The following is a 23781-nucleotide window of genomic DNA, read 5'->3' on the forward strand; positions in this document are numbered from 1 at the left end:
CCCTATCAATGTTGTAGTGACAGCAGCAGTTCACAAACTTCAGTGCCTCACACAAACAGAGTATAGGGTCAAAAAAGAAACCAAGTATGGGATCAAACCATAATGTTGCAATAAACAGTATAGGGTAGAGGCTAAACTTTAGAAATATGATCAAATATTTGAGAAATACACTTGTATGCCAGAATTTATCAAAATCATGCATGTATGGGTAGAAACAACATAAAGATAGCACAGGCTAAAAGTAGTTGAGAGGGGCATCTGCGAGTGGTATATGTGGACAGTTATGGTTATATTCTATTTTCCTTAAATAGACATATTTAAACAATAAATAGTCCTTTTTTACTTAAAAGAAAATAATGAATATTTTGCACACAAATACACACACATTGAATCATGTAGTATTTTTTCAAATACTCCCTATATAAGTTAGGAAAATATTATAGATTTAATAAGAGGAAATAACTCTGAGATCTGGTGTTTTTGCTATAAGAATGTAACGTGTGCTGACTGCAGGCAATGATGATGAAGACGAAGATGATGAGAACCCAAGTGCAGTTTTAATTACAGAACGTGAAATCCAAAAACCCTAACTAAATATAAACATGGCTTGACTAAAAACTTGACTTGACAAAAACTTGACTTGACAATAAACGTGGCCTGACATAAACTTCTACACTCACATTCAATACTTGACAACCAGACAATGCAAACATGAGGGCTTAAATACAAGACATGGGAGAACATAAACCAATGAACAAACAGAACTCATAACAAGCTAATTAAACAATAACCCAATGAAAACATGACACAAAAACATGGAGGGAAAACAGAAATCACAAGACAAGGGAAACAGGAACACATGACATGAACCAGGAACTAGAATTTCAAAATAACAGACATGAATCAACACAATACACATGACAAAGAAAAGGGAAGTGTTACGAACACTCCCCTCGATAATCACCAGTGGGCGCCGTTACCAGAGTATTAACTGTTCTAACAAACTAAGATTCCCACTATCCTCAGCGGGACTCATTACAATGCACCTGTAACCCATTTCATGGACTATTTGAGCACTGCAAACACAGGGCTCAGTGCAGTCTTGTTTTTCATCTTGATTCTCTGCTGCCTGCCTTTTGACCTTGATCTGTTCCTGGAATACTCTTTGTCATTGTTTTCTGCCTGCCTCGACCCTCTGCCTGTTTTGTGACTAGGATTATTGGATTTGCCTATGTTGCTGTATATTTTGTATACTGATCTCTGCCTGTTGTATATTCTCTGTGACCTTACAAGTAAAGCTGCAAATGGATCTACCTTCTGGTTCTCCTGAGTCTATGTTACAGAAAGATGTACACTGTTCTAGGAGAAAGGAAAGACCAAAGCTGTGGTTTCCATTCATCCAGAAGAATAATGCTTGGATACATTTTTAAGCAAATAAAGTTATTCAGTAGAAGTTACTGTAAAGTTTTTGAATTTACTTAATTGACTGAAAATGTTACGAATGAACTCTATTTATTGCAATAAAATGTAAAGATTTCTGATTTGGCATGATTGGCATAGAAGGAATGAATATAAATGGTTGAATTAAAATGTAATTATAATGAAGAATAGCATGTTAAAGGTTAAAAAAAAACACTGTTCAGGCAGACTATTTGATTGAACACAAAATGTGTGTTGTAATAAATGTGAGTTGCATGCACATCTGATTTTGTGGTCTGGACGTTATATGGACGGCCATACAACAATTTATGGAGGTATATGTTGGAATTCAAAAGACCCTTTGTTGTAGATTTCATTTCATGGAGATCCTGCTAAATTATTAAATGCATCCAAGACTGGCATATAAAATTAAAAGCTGTTTATTATACATAGAAAGACCAAGAAATAGTAATGGCCATTTAAGGCAAGATTTAACATAAACAGACATCTCAACCGCATGGTAGAGATTTGTATCTTCTGAAAATAAAATATGAACATAATTTTTTTTTTTTTTGGAAGTTGTTATTTAGGTGTCTATTAATAAGAATTTGGAATAAAAATAGTTTTCCTTGAATGTTAAAGTGAATGCTAAACATCTAAAATAACACCATCTTTAATATAATATTTCAGTAAGGAATGAGTATACCAATGCAATAATTGAAAAACACTTACTGTAAAATATAAAACTAACAGACCCTAATTATCACATACCATATTTGTATATTAAAAAGTAAAAATACAAAGGAAAAATTTCACATTTCACAAAAGCGGAGCACGAGCAAATGTTGTTTCATGTAGTTCATCCCCCCACACACACACACACACACACACACACACACACACTCACACACGTTGGTGCGGCTATCCTTATGAGGACTTTCCATAGACATAATTATTTTTATACTGTACGAACTATAGATTCTATCCCCTAACCCTACCCCTAAACCTAACCCTCACAAAAAAATTTTACATTTTCAAAAAAACATTTAGTATGTTGTTTGGTTTTTTTTTTTTAATCCCCTTTTCTCCCTATTTGGAATGCCCAATTCCCACTACTTAGTAGGTCCTCGTGGTGACGCAGTTACTCACCTCAATCTGGGTGGCAGAGGACAAGTCTCAGTTGCCTCCACTTCTGAGACCATCAATCCGCGCATCTTATCACGTGGCTCGTTGTGCATGACACCGCGGAGACTCACAGCATGTGGAGGCTCATGCTACTCTCCGCGATCCACGCACAACTTACCACGCGCCCCATTGAGAGCGAGAACCACTAATCGTGACCACGAGGAGGCTACCCCACGTGACTCTACCCTCCCTAGCAACTGGGCCAATTTGGTTGCTTAGGAGACCTGGTTGGAGTCACTGTGCTGGATTCGAACTCGCGACTCCAGGGGTGGTAGTCAGTGTCAATACTTGCTGAGCTACCCAGGCCTCCTAGTATTTTTTTTAATCGATTTGAATTATGGAAACGCTAGAGATGTCCTCATAAACAACATTTATAGCATAATACCCTTGTAATCTAAAAAAATGTCCTAGTAAACCACCCAAATCTATATTTTTACAGCATGTAGTAGTCCTAGTTAATGTTAATTTATCAAAATACAACTGTTCATTGTTTGTTTATAAAGTATTAACTAATGTTAACATTTACAAGTTTATTTCAAACATGTATTAGTATGTTAAAATTAACAGCACTTTTTAACATTTTAATGTTAATGTTAAAGTATTGTTACTAATGTAGTTAACTGATGTTAACATAAACAACCTTACTGTAAAGTGTTACCCAAAAAGGGGGGCAATGTGGTGATGTTTTGTCTCAAAACTTGAGTTTATTTTAATTCAACATGATCTCATTAAATAATTTGTACAAAAAGTTTACTACTGACTATTTTCTCTTACAAATTTGTACTACAAGCTCCTGTATATTGCAGACTCTTGAACAGTTTCTTGATGGAGTGAAAATGTAGTAATTCACACTTGGCAACACTGAGTCATATGCCAAACATCTACAGGGTTGGAATTTACCATGCAACAATTTTGATGGACTACTTTTACTGATAATGCCCAATTCTGACAGGTTATGTTTTGTGAGTGTGAGAGATGTGTAGGCAACAATTATGATGTTTGGATGTAATTACGATGTAATAACTGTGTAGAGTTATGTCAGCCCCAAAAATGACATGTCAGACTTTTCAGAGTTACATCACAGAACAGCAGCAGGTGGCAGGGTAGTCATCAGCGTTCACTTCAAACTCATTTCCATACACAAAGTAAACATGGGGTTTTCCTTTCCACATGTAGTTTACTTTGGTTATGGGAATGAGCTCTATTGTCTGCCTCTGTAATAGGAAATTAAAGAATTTTAAATTAAAAAAGGAAATTAAATTGTCGCAACCAGATTCATGATTCAGCAGTATTGACAAATAGACTGAAAATCATATGGGAAATGTCTTAGTTGCTATTATTATTGTTGTCTCTAGGTAATTTAGGATCTAGACTCTGTTAAGAGTTGATTGAGTTAGATAGCTATTGTAGACAGACAGACAGACAGACAGACAGATAGACAAAGACAGCAGTACCTGTTGTAATATGCGGGAGGTTTGGGCAAATTTCACCTGATGGTCTCTTACTAAACGCTCAGATGCTTGAACAAGAGAGGCATCTGGGAAACCCATCACTGGATATAGCTATAGTAAACACACAATGATCTTCATATTACAAATATACAGTGCAACCATAGAGCCACATTGTTTAATGTATGCATACAGTATACACTACATGGCCATAAGTGGACACTCAAACACCACACCCATACAGTATGTGCTTGTTGAACATTCAATTTCAAAAACCATGAGCATTAATAGAGAGTTGGTCTCCCACAAACAGTTTCCACTCTTCTGGGAAGGATTTCCATTAGATGTTTGAGCATGGCTGCAGGGTTTTTGCTAGTTCAAGCATAGCAGTTCATCTCAAATGTGTTCAGGTCTGGACTTTATGCAGGCAGGTAAAGATCTTCAACACAAGACTAAGTAAACTATTTATTTATGGACTTCACTTTGATTACAGGGGCATTGTCATGCTGGAACAGAATAGGGTCCTTGCCAAACTGTTGCCACACGGTTTAAAGCTGAAGCATATAATTTCTGTGCCACCAAACTGAATTGCAAAAATAAACAATGTTTCCAAAACAGCTTTCCGAATACAGCCCTCGTCAGCTGTTGTTCAAACCATTAGATAGTCCCACCCCAACTCACACCATTGGTTGAGTAACGTTGTTAGGGTGGGTCTAAGTGGGTCACTCTAAAAAAAAAACACAAGAATTTTATAGTGCCACAGAGACACGGTGTTTAGAGTTTGAGAAAATTAACCAATGCATGGCTTACTTACAGTTGTCTCAGCATATTAAGTTGGGATAGAAGTATTTTAACACTGAAAAAGTTACATACTTTTACTTTAAAGCACAAGGATTTAATTGTATGCAGTAGCATAAAGATTAGTTGTCACTGGAATTCCTGGAATAGCCAAACCTTAATTCTAAGTGGGTGTTCACATAGTTTTGGCCATATCGTCTTTCAACATTTCACCCTCATGCTCTTAAGTTTCTTGTTGCTATATAATTGCAGTTTTATCTCTCAATGACCATCCAAGCCTTTGCTTACCATATACTGGGTGTCTCTGAAGAGCTCCTTTCCTGAAACTCTCTCAAGATTGTGCTCTTTCAGACCACTCAACTGTTGTGCTACAAAATCATCCTTCTCTGTGCTCCTGAAATGGTCAGACAGTAGCATTTGGCATGAGACAGTGGAGTCTGAAGACTTTTGAATATTATGAATTGAGTAAAATTAAGAAAAATGTGAGGGGTTAATGGAAATGTAAGTTGTGTTTGCCCGTGCAAAACTTGCTGCTTTGATGCTGGGGTGTTGTGGATGGTTGCCATATGATGCTACGTGTTTGATAAGGTGGTCTTAATGGTTAGTGCATTGCTATGTGGTTGCAAGGGTGTACGCTAGGTGATTACTTACTGGCAAGAACCCATCTGATAGTCTCTAAAATATTCTAGTCCATAGATATGACTTGGGTGCCTCCTTCAACTTAAGTCTGTCTTGTTTTATCATGTGCCAGGTATAAATTGTGAGTCGGATCGCTTTGAAAAATAAAAGCACACCTCTCCTCAACAAGCCGCATGATTTGAGGTATCATTCGGGTTTAAAAAAAACCAACAAACCCTAACCCAAAGTATGGGCAATAGCAATAGTCAAGCTTGTCTTATCAAATATCTCTAATAAATGATGTATCATACCATTTAACATTGAGATTGATGAAGACGAGCAGCTGTCCCTTTCCATGGCAGGTGTCACACTGAAGAGAGCCATTGCCACTGCAAAAACTACAGCTGAAAGAGGACAGACCACAGTTAGATGCACACAAATATAATATATCTATATACTGTATATCTATATCTATCTATCTATCTATATATATATATATATATATGTGTGTGTGTGTGTGTGTGTGTGTGTGTGTGTATATATATATATATATATATATATATATATATATATATATACACACACACGTATATATACACACTATATATAATTTTATATATGTATATACTGTACTATTCATATAGAGTGATAAAAACAAGGTTGGGCAACATAATTTAACAACTAGCTCCATTTCAATTAATGAGTTGGAATTTTAATTGAATTAGCCACACCCCACTGGATTGTTTATACAACATATTGATTAAATTAGAGCATTCTGTGAAATTATGTATTTTTCAACCATCGTCCATAAAATGTAAATAGACAATGCAAATTTCGGTCACACTTTATATTAGGTGGCCATAACTACTATGTACTAACATTAAACACATCCAAGACTATGTATTTACTGTGTAACTACATGTTGTTCTGCAAAATGCCCACATTTGCTGCTACGGAGGTTGATTTGACGATATTATTAACTGATTGATCATATCGTCTAATGATTGAACATGTTGTATTTATTTTAACATGTTTATGGGTCATTCATACTGAAAATGAAATGTATTTATTTATTTGTTCATAAACTAAACTTACTCTTTCAATATTATTTCTTTTTAAATTCTAATTATTTCCTTTGATTCAAATTCAAAATACAACTCTTTGACTTGGAATTGAAAAGGCATTCTAAATTCAATTTCTGAATGGTGCCAAATCCTGGTTAATGATACCTCAGTAAATAATAAAATGAAATAAAGTAGTGCACAGAGGCATTAATTATTCCACTCAAATGATCGAAAAATCTAGGAAAAAAAGCTAAAACCGATACAAGTCGAGTTGACTTACTTCTCACATCCACGCCCATTACAGTGCGTGCAGCGGTCGTCACCTACACGAAGACCAGAACCGTTACACACCCAGCAGACTTTCTGTTCATGCACAACAACAAAGGAAAAATGGTTTGTATAAAGGTAAATGTTCTGTCTTTGTGAATGTTTGGCTTGTGTGCACATTTCCTTTCAATATAATTGTAAACTTTTACAAAGCTGTTTATTTTAATATTCCCAAAGGAACCAGTATTTAATCGAACTGAATCGGAATCAAATCAAGTGCTTTTGCATTGGAATCAAATTAAATTTGGAAATAAGTGCCAATTCTCAGCAACACACAAAAGGGACACTGTCATGGAACACAGTTGGCATATTTCTGAAATTCCTATGTGAACAATGAACTGACTGGCATGCAGATGGTCTGGTCTGTACCAGTCGAGAGGTCACTTACATTTCCAGCTCCAGCACAGGTGGAACACAGGCTTCTTCCCATTCCAAGACACGAATGACAGTTCTGGGATACAAACAGAATTTAATGCTCTAAAATATGATCTGATTGATTGAATATCAGCATTGCTGGTTAGTTAGGTTGCAGCAAAAAGTTTGTGTTTATATTTTTATATATATACAAAAAGCATTTGTATTTTATAGTAACTAATGTATACAAACTGAAACATTTAAATTACTTTTCTAATGAAGAAAGTCCTTGATCCTCTGGAAGTTTTAATTAAACTCTACCAAAACCTTTACAATTTGTAAAAGTCATGCAGAAATGTTTTGATACAGTTGTTTGCTGAATGCTCTGATGTTTGTATTGTTCTTGAGGTTGAAAGGTCATAATTGATCAGTTTACTTAAGGAGATATTTTAATGAATATTGCATCTTTTTCAATACAACGGAGGTGGACATTGCCCCACTTTAAAGCTTAAAAAAGGAACGATATGTCATAAAAGTAGTCCATGAGACTCAAGGGTCAAATACTAAGTCTTCTGTAGACAAATGATAAAAAAAAACAACCTGAAATTTCAGTCATTTTTCAGTGAAAATCTTGAGTGCTTGAGAGAAGTTTGTCCACAGTGCCATGCATGTTCACACGAGAACTTCAACACTAAACAATGCAACTTCTCTCATGAAAACACGGGCCACTGTGAATGAGCTTCTCTCTTAGCGCTCGTTCATTTTTGGGTGAATTATTTCTTTAAAAGGTCAGACCTTGACAGAGGAAGTATAAGGCACTTTTATAGTCTGCTTGTGCTCTTGAAAGAAGGCTGGAGCTTGAACTGCGATCTGCCATGGTCCTGGAGCTGGTTGAGCACCAGCATCCACAGGCTGCCCTGCAGGAGAGCGAGACATAAAGAGTGGAACAACCTCCCAGAAGCCATTAAGAAAAGAAAAAAAAAGGACAAATGAAACTTTTACCACTGTGAAATGAGGAGCCAATGATTTCTTTACTTGAACGGGTCAACAAGTTCTGGCTCAACTAATGGCATGAGTTTGAATCTGAATGATGCAGCAACTGTAAAAGATTTTAGGTACCTGAATAAGGCTCCTGACTCCATTCAGAAGATCTGGACTCTGTGAACGTCTCCAAACGGTACTGAGAACAGAAGCAGTGCAAGAAGTCAAGCCTTGTTGAAAATCACTAACAAACACAACATCAGAATTATGTATATCCAAAATAACTTTGTCTTAATGCATTTACACTGTACTCCATGTGCTTGGGGCAACTGACAAATCAATAAACATCATGAAACTGAATTATGTTTCACCCTGTAAGTATTAAAGGATTCCATGTTGGTTATAACTCCTTCTTTGACCGGGGCAGAGCTGTAGCAACACTTGCTAGCGACATACGTTGCAAGAGCTTCACGCGCTCTTTCCTCTGAAATGGAAGGAATTCTGTAAACAATAAGAAAACAAATCAATATATTGGTGACCTTTGCACACTAGTTGCACATACAATGTGTGCAGCACACCACTTTTCAATCTAGCTTCTATAAGGCCCCTACCACTATTTTAGTGGTCTTTCTAATCTGAAACACCCAATTCAGGTCATGGTGCACTTTACTAATATCTTAAAAGGTGAATCAGCAGATGTGTTAGATAAAGGAAAACAGCCAGGGTTATTATACACTGTTAAAAATAGTAATCGGTAACAGTTACCTTAAGGAGCTATATCTACCTGATTTAACCCTAAATAAAATGTTGTTGGTATAACCTAATGTAGTCAGGTTGATTCAGTGATGTTAAAGACTATTTTTGACTTGTATCAAAGCATTTAATTTAGAAGTTACCACATGAAGCACATTTTTAGGTTAACATTTTTTTTTCAGTGTAGTTTTGAAATTCAAATTAAGTTTTTATTTCTGTTTTTATTTACATTTGAACTTTCAATTTATTTTTGTATTCCCTCTATGATTTTTTTTCAGTGTTTTTTTTATTTTTTTTTATTTCAGATTAGTTTTAGTTTTACAGTGTATTAAGGGTCGAATTCACTAAACAGTTTCACTAAACAGCATTTCAGCGCATAAACCTGCATTATTCAACAACCACCCACAATCTAGTTAGTCTAGTTATGTAGGTGCAACCAGCGCTGAAATAGTGCTGTCTTGAGTATTTAAATTACACTATATTGCCAAAAGTATTCGCTCACCCATCCAAATAATTGAATTCAGGTGTTCCAATCACTTCCATGGCCACAGGTGTATAAAATGAAGCACCTAGGCATGCAGACTGCTTCTACAAACATTTGTGAAAGAATGGGCCGCTCTCAGGAGCTCAGTGAATTCCAGCGTGGTACTGTGATAGGATGCCACCTGTGCAACAAGTCCAGTCGTGAAATTTCCTCGCTACTAAATATTCCACAGTCAACTGTCAGTGGTATTATAACAAAGTGGAAGCGATTGGGAATGACAGCAACTCAGCCACGAAGTGGTAGGCCACGTAAAATGACAGAGCGGGGTCAGCGGATGCTGAGGCGCATAGTGCGCAGATGTCGCCAACTTTCTGCAGTCAATCGCTACAGACCTCCAAAGTTCATGTGGCCTTCAGATTAGCTCAAGAACAGTGCGTAGAGAGCTTCATGGAATGGGTTTCCATGGCCGAGCAGCTGCATCCAAGCCATACATCACCAAGTGCAATGCAAAGCGTCGGATGCAGTGGTGTAAAGCACGCCGCCACTGGACTCTAGAGCAGTGGAGACGCGTTCTCTGGAGTGACGAATCACGCTTCTCCATCTGGCAATCTGATGGACGAGTCTGGGTTTGGCGGTTGCCAGGAGAACGGTACTTGTCTGACTGCATTGTGCCAACTGTGAAGTTTGGTGGAGGGGGGATTATGGTGTGGGGTTGTTTTTCAGGAGCTGGGCTTGGCCCCTTAGTTCCAGTGAAAGGAACTCTGAATGCTTCAGCATACCAAGAGATTTTGGACAATTCCATGCTCCCAACTTTGTGGGAACAGTTTGGGGATGGCCCCTTCCTGTTCCAACATGACTGCGCACCAGTGCACAAAGCAAGGTCCATAAAGACATGGATGAGCGAGTTTGGTGTGGAAGAACTTGACTGGCCTGCACAGAGTCCTGACCTCAACCCGATAGAGCACCTTTGGGATGAATTAGAGCGAAGACTGCAAACCAGGCCTTCTCGTCCAACATCATTGTCTGACCTCACAAATGCGCTTCTGGAAGAATGGTCAAAAATTCCCATAAACACACTCCTAAACCTTGTGGAAAGCCTTCCCAGAAGAGTTGAAGCTGTTATAGCTGCAAAGGGTGGGCCGACATCATATTAAACCCTATGGATTAAGAATGGGATGTCACTTAAGTTCATATGCGTCTAAAGGCAGATGAGCGAATACTTTTGGCAATATAGTGTATGTCATTAGGTGTGTTCGTCTTGAACTACGCCTTGCCTTAACAATCGCCGAGATTTGACGGTTGCAGTCGGGGGAGGAGTTAGAAAGAGAGCAGTCAAGCGGACACTTTGCACTTACCGACATGTGCTGAACCTACATCAGGGTAAACCTTCTTCAAGTCAGACGCCGATCGGTCTGCGCAGTGCTGCATGAACATACCTAAGAGTCATTCCTTTCAAAGCACACAAACGCGCCTCATTTCTATGTAAATTAGGCTCATTGTAGATTGCGTTTTATTCACAAAACTCTATTTGCGAGGTGCAAACATTGTGCTATTACCTCCCGAGGAAAGCAGGCGGTAAACTGGATTTCATTTAAAAGATACGTTTGTGTACATTTTCAATTGATCATGGCAGTAGAAATGTATCAAATTATGCTCAAACGATGGAGAAGAGCATTAAAGCCTGGCATATATCCAGAAGCGCGGTCTAGTCAAGCGCACTTTTGGCATGTTAAAGCAGTCAGAACAGACCAGCAAGATTGGAATTGCGCCGTGCAAATTGCATTCAGCACAGATTTTTCGTTTTGTTGAATGTTTTGCATAATTCTTTTGGTGAATCAGATGCTAAACCAGGGCAGACAGGGCGTGAAAATAAACAGCGCTTTTACCAGGCGCAATTCATTTTTAGGAAACTCCTCCCGTAGTTTTTAGTTTAGTTTTATTATTTTAGAGCTGTCAAAGTTAATGCTTTAAATGATATAATTTTAACATGTTGGTAACACTTTACAATAAGGTTACATTTGTTAACATTAGTTAACAACATGAACGAACAATGAACAATAATTTTACAGTTACTGTTAATTTCAACAGACTAATATATTTCTTTTAACAAACGTTATGTTAACATTAGTTAATGCACCATGAACTAACTAGTAACAATTGCATTTTTGTAAATTAACAGTAACAAAGATGAATAAATGCTGTAAAAAATATTGTACATTGTAAGTTCATTATATCTAATGGATTTACTAATTTTAACAAATGAAACTTTATTGAAAAGTGTCACCAATATGTTTAACTGCATGAGTTTCTTAGGACTATAAAATTTAATAAAATACAAATTAATCTGTGTTTTTGTTAGAGGCACAAAAATCTATTTTAGTTTAGTCTCACTTTTCCCCAGTCATGTTATGTTTTTATTTTAGCCAGGGGTGTCAAACTCAGTTCCTGGAGGGCCGCAGCCCTGCAGAGTTTAGTGCCAGCCCTGCTCTAAAATACCTCCTTGTAATCTTCAAACACTCCTGAAGACCTTGATTAGCTGCTTCATTTATGTTTAATTAACTGTGGCCCTCCAGGAACCGAGTTTGACACCCCTGTTTTAAACTGAAAAGCTGAGGGCCCCCAGGAGCATTGAGATACAATGGTGCAGAACAAACACACCTCAAGCAGGAGTCATTATGAGACATGATGGATAACCATATTGGTACATGTATGACTGTTAAATGTATTGAATGGCAGAGGCGGGTATCCACACAGTGTTTATTTAAGATTAGTATTTTGCATTTTGTATGAGTTTTTTTGTTTTTTGTAAAGAGAAAAACCTCTTACAGCCACTCTGGTTGGTTGGGGGAAGGCTCGGGCGCAGGGGTTGGTACAGACGGCATTGGAGGTGGAAGATACCCACCTGTTATAAGAGAGGCACATCAGCAACAAAACTAGTACAATTGGAAGATTATGTGTGCCTTAATTTGTTGAGTCCTGAACACAGTCTATGTCCATGAGCCCAGTTTCTTTCTAAAGCTGAAGTGTTTTCATCAGCTTCTTTGATGTTTGATAAAGACATAACTTGTGTGCTTCTTACCACCTCCGCCGGCCATAGTTCCCTCATATCCTGGGACGGTGTCGAACATGCTTGCTGGGGGCGCGGAAGGGCCAAAGGTGCCTGCCGCAGGTGGGGCCGACATGGCTGAATGAAATTCAAAGAGACTGGTTAAGGTAGTTTTCCAGTGGTTTACACCATGAATTATAGACAACATTTTATTTCTACTTAACTGACAGCAACCATTGATAAAGTTTCAGTGCAATGAAAGGCTCTTTTACTACAGTATATATTAAAACATTTCTATACACAATATATTTATGCATTTCTATATATTTATACTATACTTATACATTATATTTTTTAACACATTTAGCTTTCCTCTAAATGACATTAGCTAGAATTTAAATTGAATTACTTTACGAATAGTTTAAAAGTGTTCCGAAAAAAATAAAAACATTCACATGGCATGAATATACATCAATCAATACAGCGAAATCCAAATAGTTTATAAACGGTTAAAGGTTTAGGTTATAGGTTATTTTTAGTCTTCAGCTGCTAAGAGAAAATAAGCATTTGAACATATTATTTTTAAAGGCTGCAGTTTGCAATAGTTAAAGACTTACTCTTTGGATATGAAGAACACTTTGAAAAAAGTCCCAATTAATTAAACTATTGTTGATTAAGACATCCAAAATCAGTTGCTTCCTTTGCAGTAACCAGTGAGCTCTGCTTCCTATGGACTTTAGTGCAGTGTACTTACGGTACTAGAATGTGTATATTCTGAGAGCTGCTGCTATTGGATGGCGAAACACAGAGGAAGTGGGTGGAAGATTTAGCAATTGAAAATAGAGAAACTCATTTATTCTCTTCTTGTAAAAGAGCTAAGCTACAAGTTGTGACAGAAGGGAATACCACATACTGAATAATTGCCACATTTATGTATTTTACATTGTGCTCCAACTGTTTTGCTACTTTTTAGTATACCAAAGTCCCTTTCTAGGCAAATCATTCCACTTGCCGGCCATCTTGGGAATGCTCCAGGGCAGCTATTTTCTACAACTGACAATAAGTACAGCTCCTATCTACTTGAATGGGGAAAGACCGAAATCTCCAAACACGGTTGGTCAACATCAAATAACGAATTTTAAATTAGCAGTTAAATCTGACAGCAATGGCATCAAACGGTCCAGTGTCTTATTTAAATTATAATTTACCATGGTAACCATTGTTTCCACAATACTGTAGTTCCTAGTTATTGCATACTAGAATGACTTTAGAACTTTATAAAGATTCGAGCCTGCCTTGTTTGAAGGAGATTTGATTACCCTGCAAGACCAGCATAACCAGCATGCAGTTCCCATGCTGGTCTAGGCTGGTTAATGCTGGCTAGTACTGGTTGGGTGCATCACCATAACTATTCTTTCACCAGCAAAATTTAGCTATAGAAGTTGGTTAAGTTACACTAGCTTCCCATGTTGGGAAACCAGCACCCAAAAACACATGATAAGCTAGTGACCAGAAATGCTAGTCTTTTCAGCAGGGAATTTACAGTAGTAATAATATGTAGCTACTATGGAAATTTGGAAGAACCATATGGTAAATCTTTGTAAAGGATTCTGCATACTATTGTTTAAAAATAGTATATGAAGCAGTATGCAGCGATAAATTTGTCTACAGCAAGTAAAATCTGTGTTGGTTGCACACCAAAAAGTGGTGTTTAGCATTCTATTTTTAAATAGTTCATAAAGCAGTACACAGTGCACAGTGATACATTTGCATAATACTATATGTAGTGTGGCTTTGTACACCATTGAGTGAGGGTTTAGCAGAAACTTTTGGTACTTCCCAAACCTCACACTTCTGCACTATTCTATGTTATTTTGTAGCTTAAAGCTTCACTATGTACAATGTTTTGGTTAAAAATGAACAAATTGCCATTATTGATTGAGTACATCAACAATAAGTGTTGAAAACAATGTCCTTACCTTACCCCGATTCACTATGGTAAGCCTATCAAAATGATTTGTATTTTGAGCTGTTGGGTTCGATTTGGCGTGAAATTGCTGGTTTATGACGTTCATCCTTGCGTCATTACATTATGTCCACACACACAGGAAAGAAGTGCCTGCTGTCTCATGTTCCGGCTGCAGAAACTAACTACGCTGTTCAGCTCAGTTCAGTCACACTCACACAGTTCAGGACAGCATCGTCGCAGTCTAGATGTTTATCTGTTATCCGTTTGGTGAAATTGTTTACCTGCTATAATGATTGGATATGTTTTCTGGTAGGGTTGTTGAAGCTTATATTGCTTGTCATGCTTTTATGAATCGAACATTACTCGTGTGTTAACCGATCGTGATGCATCTACGTTATCCAGTTAAGTTACTTTGACATGTTTAATATGTATGATTTCTGAAACTGACTTCTTGTAATTGTTATATTGCATATTTAAGCATATTATTTTTATATTTAATCAAGAATATTTTATCCCCATAATTATTGAATCCTCCTTTTATGTTTTTAGTTTACGGTGTTATTGTGTGCATTGCATAGACATACTATTGTAGTAACTTAGTCTGGACAATATAGTATAAAAATAATAAAGTCTTCTATTGAACTCGTATCAGCCATATCACGAGTTTAACCTCTTAAATTTAAAACTGTAGTACAATTCAAACTTTAATAGTAGATAAAACACTTGAATAATCATATTAAGATCAACTGGTGGTGGCTGAGGAGAATCCCGTTCTCTTTTCAAAAGTGCTTTGAGTGTAGTGTCAGAAAAGCGATCTAAGTGTAAAATTCATTCAAATATGTAAATAAGAGTGTTGTTTATCTTCATCAAAGCAAGAAATATTTCCGTTTTTAATCGTATAACATAATATCAACATGAAAACAGCACGTTATGACTCTGACTCCAGTCATGATCACACACAGGCGATGTCAAGGTAAACTCAAATTGGGAGATTCATCCGCCAGAAGAGCAGCGCCGAAACACGACTGACGTAATGTATTCTTCTGCAAATTGCTTGCAATTTTAAGTTTCAACCACAGATGTCGCTAGAGGGCACAAAGTTACGTAGTGCAGCTTTAAGTAGTTTGAGTAATATGTTAAAGGTGCACCAAGTAATTTTTTTTCTTCATTTAAAAAGTTTTACTTCTAAAGAAATTAAATGTAATTTTGAAAGATATGCATACAATCATGACTACTCATGTGAGATGAATAGTTAGTAACAGTCATATTAGTAACCTTATAAAAGCTATTTTCTTCTACATGGAACGGGGCGCCTCATGGGGGCAGCCATGTTAGCATCACATGACCAGCTGAATACTACTCGCTTAATCTGAGAAACTGATTACACATATACACAATTCTTTGCTTCAACCGAAATGTAAAAAAAAAAAATTTTTTTTTTTTTAAATGACGGCAATTTGCCCGTAAATATGATGTTCAAACGCAAGTAATGTTAATTCCCACGTTGAAGTACCTCAGTAGATGGGTGCAGAGTATGTATAATATGTATAATTATATTAATATATAATTAAAATAAAGTATTAGACTAAAAGTACACCTGTAAAATCTATTTTCTTTTCTCTTTACATCATTATAACTCTCCTAAAATGTACCTCATGCATTCCCTTCCAGAGGGACTTTGTTCCCGTCTCACACGAAACGCTCGCGCTTGTTAAAGAGTGGCGTGCTGTCATAGCAACCATGTTACGTTCCGTTTCCGTTTGTCCTACGAAGGCCATCTCGTTTAAACGAGACTTGTTTAAAGGAGGACGCTCGGTATACTGCAGCCTTCAAAGGACGCGTCCTACCTAGCATGCAGCCTTCGAAACGAGACACAGCCTTGGATAGCCGTGTTTGTGTAGCTGCACTGTGTTCTTAACTTAGTTTTGATGCGTATCATTCATTAAGAATCATTAACATCATTATCAATCGTTGATATTATGATATATCTCGATAAACACAGCATGAACCAACAATATATTGCGATTACATTTCAGTTAGGGAGAAGTAAAGCTCGAAAGTATTGCGAATATTTACCTCAGTGGAGAGTCATTGTTATAGCGTGTAATGTGGAAATTTGATACAGCCACAACAAATATCTCACCTGATGTTGCAAACACTGGGTTAATGCTGCCATAACTGGGTCCACAGTCACTTCCGGAGAAAGTTTAATAATGTCAGATTGTGTATTCCGAAACACAAACAAACAATCAATGTAAATCAATCCGAATATTCGTTACGGAGATTCTAAACTTACCTCGCGATCGGCCTGTCCATTTTGGCAATGCAATGTGAGTTCCTTAAATCGTTTACAGCTTCCTCTTGTTGTGACCTATTACATTACTCATCATGTGATCTTGTTATTTGGTAAACTATGTCCCTGTTACGTGCGAAAGTGGTCCACAATAAAGCATTGTTCATTTGATTATGGGGGAGTGACAGTGCAGCTACACAACAATGTAAAATCCTCAGCAACTTTATTAAAGTGGAAGTTAACTGCATTACAGGTCAAAAGTGAAAGTAAAAGTTTTAGTTCAGTGTGTCTTTGTGGGTTTCACAAGAACATGTGTTTTATGACTCACCCAGACCACAAACCACCTGCTGCTGCTGATGAGGAAACAGATGCAGTTTGTTGAAGGTCTAGTAATACTGTCTTTATGGTCGTGGTGCCATGATGCTTTGGTAGCCTATTATCTTACTGAATTTAATGGACCTTGTAATGGGGGCAGGTGTGGGTCATTGACAAATAGGGTTAAGGAATCCTTTTAAACATAAGTGTCAAGTTTTTAGAAATGAAACCTTTGTGTCCAATTTAGTTTCAAACATTTTTTTAAACATATATAGCATAAAAAAAAAAAAAAGAAGAAGAAGAAGCATCATCAAGTAAAATGAATTAAATTACTTTTTTCGAACCTTAAATACATGAGGGTGTACACAACTTGAAGGAATAATTCACCCAAAAAGGATAATTCTCCCATTTACCCACCCTCATGCCATCCCAGATGTGTATGACTTTCTTTTTTCAGCAGAACACAAACAAAGATTTTTAGAAAAATATATCAGCTCTGTAGTCCATACAATGCAAGTGAATGGTGATCAGAACTTTGTAACATAGAGGAAACATAAAAGTAATCCATATGACTCCAGTGTTTAAATCCATATCTTCAGAATGATATGATAGGTGTGGGTGAGAAACAGAACAATATTTAAGTCCTTTTTTTAACTCTAAATCTCCATTTTAACTTTCACTTTCAGATGCGAATGTGAAACTAAACAGGCACCACATATGACTTTTAGATATAAAAGTGAAAGTGGAGATTTAGAATAAAAAAGGACTTACATTTTGACCATTCACTTGCTTTGTATGGACCTACAGAGCTGAGATATTCTTCTAAAAATCTTGTGAAGCTTGTGTTCAGCAGAAGAAAGTCATACACATCTGGGATGACATGAGGGTGAGTAAATGATGAGAGAATTTTCATTTTTGGGTGAACAGTCCATTTAATCATTAATTTCAGGAAAGTTTTCAAACATATTTTTCAAGGTAATTATTTTTTTAATTTTTTTTTTACATATATCATGATTTTTTTTAAGTGAAGAATATCAAGAAGTGTTTTTCATGTTACACCACATGATGGCCACAAAATGTGCCATTTCATTATAATGTCAAAACATCGGAAATATTTTTAAAACTTCATACTTAGTCTTGAGGGTCTAAAGGAGTCCTGTCTGTTTTCTGTTTTTTTGTCAGCATTAACAACAAAATAGCTACCTACATGTTAGTTACACCACATGACTTTGATTTGGCTGACACAAATTTTTCAAATACTAATCACATATGAAAACAGTTGTTTCACTGCTTTTTAAGAAAGAATAATAAAATATAATTCTGCTTTACTCATGCCAATTTATATATATATATATATATATATATATATATATATATATATATATATATATATATATATATATATATATAATTTTTTGCTTTTAATGAGACTCTGGATAGTTACACCACATGACAATTTTTACTTTAAAGGGGCCATGGCATGAGGAATCAAATTTTCTGTGATCTTTTCACATGTAAGACCTCATTGTACTATCAAAACATACTGTAAGTTTCAGAACTCAAAGCTTCCTCCTCATTGCAAAAAGAGCATTTGTTGAAACCAAGCTGCCAAAATGACTCGTTCTCTTCTTCCTTAGACATTTGCCTCTGACCGCCTTCATAATAACATATCAATCCCTACTTTACTTTATCATCTCCGTAGCCCTGCCCAGTAGCGGTGAGCAGTAAGATTACAAGGAGAGAGCAGGTCAGTCAAGAACAGAGAGCCAATCACAATAGTGGGTGTTTACTGTCAAGTCATAAAGGAGAAGCAGCACCAAAACTGAGCGTTTCTAACAGAGGGTCATAATGGGGGTTGAAAATGATCATGTTTACAAATATATGAAGTTTTTTTTTACTTTACTACTATTATAAGTGAACCTCAAGGAACATATTAAAATAATAAAAAAAAAAACATGTCATGACCCGTTTAAGCCCCAGAAAAAAATATCAAAATTACTTTGAACTCAGAAATTGAAAATATGCTCATCATAGAAGAGGTATATTCAAGTTTTTTTATTTATTTATTGAATAATTTAATAGATCTGGACAAAAATATGAGTGTCACATCATTGAACCTTGTAAAATTCTGACTTGTTCAATTCAATTTTATGATAAAGTCTTTCTTAATGTAAATAGTTAATGCTATTAGTACTGCCGTTTTGCTTACACCTACAGATGGCAGATAGATTTGAAGTTATGATGGAAAATGAAAAATAATTGTACAGTTGCTGCCAATATCCTACTATATTTATGATGTACCATGTTATTTACATTACAGAATACCATGACATGTCCAAAAACATGGTATTGCCATAATGCATGTCCAAAATAATGTGGTATTACCATAGTATTTTTTGTTAGTGTGATGTCTCAGGATGAATCTTCTCCTGCAGTTCAGGCAGCCTGTGTCTCTGTAGCATGCAGCATCAGTCCATCTGTCCCATCCATGAGCAGCCAACACACACACACACCTGCCCTGCCCGATGTATTTAACTGCATTTGTGATGAAGTCATTCCCAGGTTTGCATGACATGAATATGAAGAGGGTCAAAGGTGTTTCATTCTTAGTAAAACTCTCAAATCTGATTAAGCCGCAGTATTTCCAACAAAGAATGGACAGACAGCTCCGCTGGGATTAAGAGAGATGTAGAGAATAAGGAGGAGGATAAAAAGGAAGAGAATTATAGAGTGAGGAAGTGACCGTGGTTTTATTTCGAAACGCAAAGCAAAGACTAAATAGAGGATTCACATTATATAGCCCAAAAGAGGAGCCATGTGGCGTGTAAATTGTACACTAAATCCTAAACTACTCCCGGACGGGGTCTCTGCTCGGGGGGCTGTGAAGAAAGGACTGACTGGAGGAGTGAAAGGGAAAAGAAGGATGTTCTCTTTTTCTCTGCGATGTCGGATGGGAGTGATCCGAGGACGGGTTAAAGGTAAGAGATAGTGTGTGCACAGGGAGTGGGGCCTTTGCATTTATATACTGTATGTGTGGGTGTGTTTTTTGTGCAGGGGTAAAGGGTGGATTTTATGTAACATAATTGTGGTACACTTTAGGAGTGGCTAAGTGATTATGTGTATGTGCAATATTTTTAATGTGTTTTATTGTGTTTTCTTTAAATGGTGTATGTGTTTGAGCTTCAGAAATGCATACAAGCTTAATAAATGTATCAGTTAAGGTGACCTGCAGAGCTGGCTTCTAGACACATTGGGGCAGTATAGTTTCAAATAACATTTTTAAAACCTGGATTTAGAAATAATCACCCATTCTTTTGCAAAACACAGATGATGAGCTTGTATGTCCTGTTAGTACCAAGTGCCAAGGGAACACATGACATGTTCAGTGTATGTCTAGTGTGTGTGTTTATTTATTTATTTTATTTTTTTGTAGAGTATCAAAATCATCAATTTGCCACAATTTCTCTATTTTGGGCTTGCCCCTACACCAAGACTTTTACTTTCCCTCTAAATTAGTACGTTTGTGTGAAAATAAGGACTTTGTCATATTATCAGAAACAAGAAATTATCAGAAACTAATTTTCCTTTCAGAATATTTCATTTCAGTAATTAACTTAATATTTAAATATTTGCTATTTTATTATCTGAGAGTTGCTCTACTGCCATTATCAAATGCTAATATAATTATAAAATCGGTTAAAATGTAAGAATTTAATTAAAAAACATAGGACTCGTCATTACATCACACACCATTACCATTACACACACACACACACATGTTGGTGCGGCTATCCCAGGCACAGATCTTCTTTCTTAAAATTGCAGAAGCCAAACACTCAAAAGACTCTGTGGAAGGTATCGCCACAAATACTACCCGTCTGGAAAGAAGGATTGTATTATTTTGGTTAATGAAAGATTTTGTTGTTTGGAATTCAAATATATTGCAAATGAAAAGAGAGTTCTTACCCGTCCTGTGCAAAGGGATCGATGTTCAAGCATTTTAAGAAATGCTTGTTGGGATAAAGCTGGGCTAGCCTACTTCATCTGCTCAAATGATGTGAACACATCAAACTTGAACAGCATTTGGCAGCTGGTGGTTGCTGGCCAATATTTGTATCCAAGCAATCACTAATCCCAGGAGTCCATTTACAAGAACAAAGTGGACAGCACATAGCAGGCAGGCACAGGTTGTATGGACCTGAAAACAAACATGTAATTACTATTTGACTAGTATCTGTACAGCACAAGACAAAAGGATAACAGTAAGCCATTATTATGCTTGACCTCACGTCGCCTCCTGGTGGGAAATAAAAAAGTAGAATGAAGTGACAACATACCCCAGAAAGTCACCAAGACAGTCTGCTTTCCTGGGATAATGGTGAAGTCTTGGTTTGGACCACAGGAGCAGATTTGTATTGGTGGAGGAATCGGAAGCAGACACACTGCAGTAAAGAACATTTCAGAAAGTAATATCAGTAATGTCTAGACATTTAGTCAACATAGAGTCAAATAAAATAAAAAATAAAAAACAGTTGAAGCAAACTGCAGACATAGCTTATATTGTACCACTGTACATGTAGAGGATGTGGGTGGAATTGGTTTAAAAAAACATCAATCATGTCTTCTCTGTGATGGAAGACATTTTTTCTGTGGATGATTGAGTCACATGCTGAACAGAGAAACTGACTTCCTGAGGGAACACAGTCTAGACACCGGACAACAGCATCAACTGTTTGACGTTGTTGACAGCAATGCTATTTTACAGTCTCTGCGGCCAACTTGCAATTTAAGAGCTCTGGCATTGCAGACCTGAATTTTTTTTCACAGATGGACTGTCTTCTGGTCCATGCAGACATGGTGGGTGTCTCCTCCACTTCCGCTGATGCAGGGACAGTGACAGAACACAGCAGATTTCTTAGTCTCTGATGGTGTTGATCTAAACTAATAAAATATAAAAAATAATGTAAAAGACAGTTACACTAATGTATTTAAATAAAACAAATACGTCATTTCCTACATGGCTTTGTCACTGCATATGCATCAGTTGCCTATATTTGACATTTTTAAACTGAAAGATAAAGGCTGTCAGAATTCAATATGCGTACCAAGACTTGGGACCTCTTGTGGAATTTCATTTGTCTGCAACTCCTCAACTTCTGAGAGCTCCCTACTGCCGGCAGGTTTAACTGTGAACACAAAATATAATGATGTAGGAAAAATTACTGCTGACCAATAGCATTAAAACTTGTGAACAACAATATAACTGTATTATATTTTACTGACCAGATCGATTCTTCCTAACATGTTGTGGTAGGATGTTCCCATCCTGGTCCCTCTTCCTCCAGGAAACATTGGAGTCTTCAGTTCCCTTTTGCTTTCTTTTCTTTGAAGGCTAAAAGTAAAAACTAAGATGATATATTTGGCTTTACTGGGGCGCAAACCTCCTTTTCAGATGTCTGTGGAGGTGTTTTCTTATAAATTTAGGTAAATGCAATAATAGAGAAATAGTGTATGAAAAATTTAACTTTTTTGTTTCCAACTCATCTGCCATGGTTTCCCCCGCTTCCAGACATTCCTTAAATTGTCTGCACTACTCAGATGCCATTTTTAGATGTTTTTTAAAAGAGAGAATGAATGAAAGGATAAAGTCAAAGTACATAGAAATATAAAGCAAAAACTATGAGTGACAAGGAAATGAGTGTGACAGAGAGAAGGAATAAGAAACTGGCTCTTAAAAGAACCGTTGGATTTAAAATATGTCAATGATAATAGAAAGGTGGTCTGATGTTCAAAGACCTGAAAAATAAAAAAATAGATGAGCTAGGATTAGTTGAACAACCCTGTATTTAACTTGTTGCTGAAATAATCATTTAGCTAAATTCAGAGTAAATTACCACAACGGTCAAAGAGGAATAAGCTGTGTGCCTACAAAAGCTCTGAGAGTACACTAATCAGAACAACCAGGACTCTGTACTAACAGGTTAGAATTGGTCACAGACTGGTCCCTGGTCACTTGTGCCTATAAATCTGAAAGCACTAATGGGGATCATGCATGTTCTGTGTGGCAATAATCTTAAATCAGCAATAACAGGGAATGAACCTGATTCTGACAACCGATTGCAAATCTCACCAATATTGCACCTGCAATGGTTTTAAACATTCTTTAACGTTCTGTACTCCTTTTAACTAGAAGTGGTGGCTTCACAGAATTTAAGCTGAATTTAAGTAATGTTGATAGCTGTAAAACTACTGTGACCCGATAATATTCTGATTAGATCATCTATCAAAAGTTGTGACTCAACCTTAACAGTAAAGAGGCAACATTTTTGGTAACACTTATCAAGATACAGTTTGGGATACATTTACATTTATGCATTTGGCAGATGCTTTTATCCAAAGTGACTTACAGTGCACTTATTACAGGGACAATCCCCCTGGAGCAACCTGGAGTTAAGTGCCTTGCTCAAGGACACAATGGTGATGGCTGTGGGGATTGAACCAGCAACCTTCTGATTACCAGTTATGTGCTTTAGCCCACTACGCCACCACCACTTCGGATACAGTAGGATAACATCGTTTCCTGTGGCAATATGACAGAAATTGCTATTCAGGTCAGAGAATCTGATTAGTCACAGAATTTAGTTTAAAGGTCATATCATGTCTCGGTCTCGTTAGCTAAATTTAATCACTATTTATTTGTCATTCATTTTTATCTATGTACTTCTGC

At 36.7% G+C, this 23781-nt stretch overlaps 2 protein-coding genes across 14 annotated transcripts in view; one reads left to right on the forward strand and one right to left on the reverse strand.

Annotated features, from left to right (window-relative positions):
- Positions 1–1843: 1843 nt before the first annotated feature.
- Positions 1844–16905, reverse strand: LOC127423780 (protein SSUH2 homolog). Of its 3 annotated transcripts, XM_051668344.1 has the most exons (13): positions 16743–16905; positions 16590–16639; positions 12511–12615; positions 12258–12333; positions 8566–8695; positions 8333–8393; positions 8009–8130; positions 7248–7310; positions 6813–6895; positions 5780–5872; positions 5139–5244; positions 4059–4166; positions 1844–3818 (listed from the first exon to the last, which is right to left on the reverse strand). In XM_051668344.1, exons 1-13 carry the CDS (start codon positions 16760–16762, stop codon positions 3678–3680), a joined length of 1158 nt encoding a protein of 385 aa, XP_051524304.1. In that variant the 5' UTR covers positions 16763–16905; the 3' UTR covers positions 1844–3677. The 3 variants fall into 3 exon arrangements, with proteins under 3 accessions (XP_051524304.1, XP_051524306.1, XP_051524305.1); XM_051668346.1 differs by lacking the exons at positions 16590–16639; positions 16743–16905 and adding an exon at positions 14457–16553; XM_051668345.1 differs by lacking the exons at positions 16590–16639; positions 16743–16905 and adding an exon at positions 13095–13487.
- A 117-nt stretch (positions 16906–17022) lies between these two features.
- LOC127423776 (glutamate receptor-interacting protein 2-like) overlaps positions 17023–23781 on the forward strand; it is a 50890-nt gene continuing 44131 nt past the window's right edge. For 3 of the 11 annotated variants that reach the window (XR_007894372.1, XR_007894373.1, XR_007894374.1), the window contains exon 1: positions 18472–20032. Coding sequence is in view for 6 of the 11 variants with exons in the window: in XM_051668334.1 (XP_051524294.1) it covers positions 19870–20032 (163 nt within the window). In the remaining 5 variants the exon portion in view is untranslated. Of the gene's footprint in view, positions 17124–18471; positions 20033–23477; positions 23666–23781 lie in introns of those variants that run through there. The other 8 variants (XM_051668333.1, XM_051668335.1, XM_051668336.1 and 5 more) reach the window with 5 other exon arrangements.

This window comes from Myxocyprinus asiaticus, chromosome 33 (genome assembly GCF_019703515.2).
Source record: "Myxocyprinus asiaticus isolate MX2 ecotype Aquarium Trade chromosome 33, UBuf_Myxa_2, whole genome shotgun sequence".
Classification (NCBI taxonomy): domain Eukaryota; kingdom Metazoa; phylum Chordata; class Actinopteri; order Cypriniformes; family Catostomidae; genus Myxocyprinus; species Myxocyprinus asiaticus.

Excerpts from the sequence above, each read along its gene's own strand:
- LOC127423780 (XM_051668344.1), bottom strand. The coding sequence starts at position 16,762 with ATGGACAGGCCGATCGCGAG. Across the intron at positions 16,640-16,742 it reads ATGGACAGGCCGATCGCGAG|TGACTGTGGACCCAGTTATG; the intron begins GTAAGTTTAGAA and ends TTTCTCCGGAAG. Across the intron at positions 12,334-12,510 it reads AACTATGGCCGGCGGAGGTG|GTGGGTATCTTCCACCTCCA; the intron begins GTAAGAAGCACA and ends CTCTTATAACAG.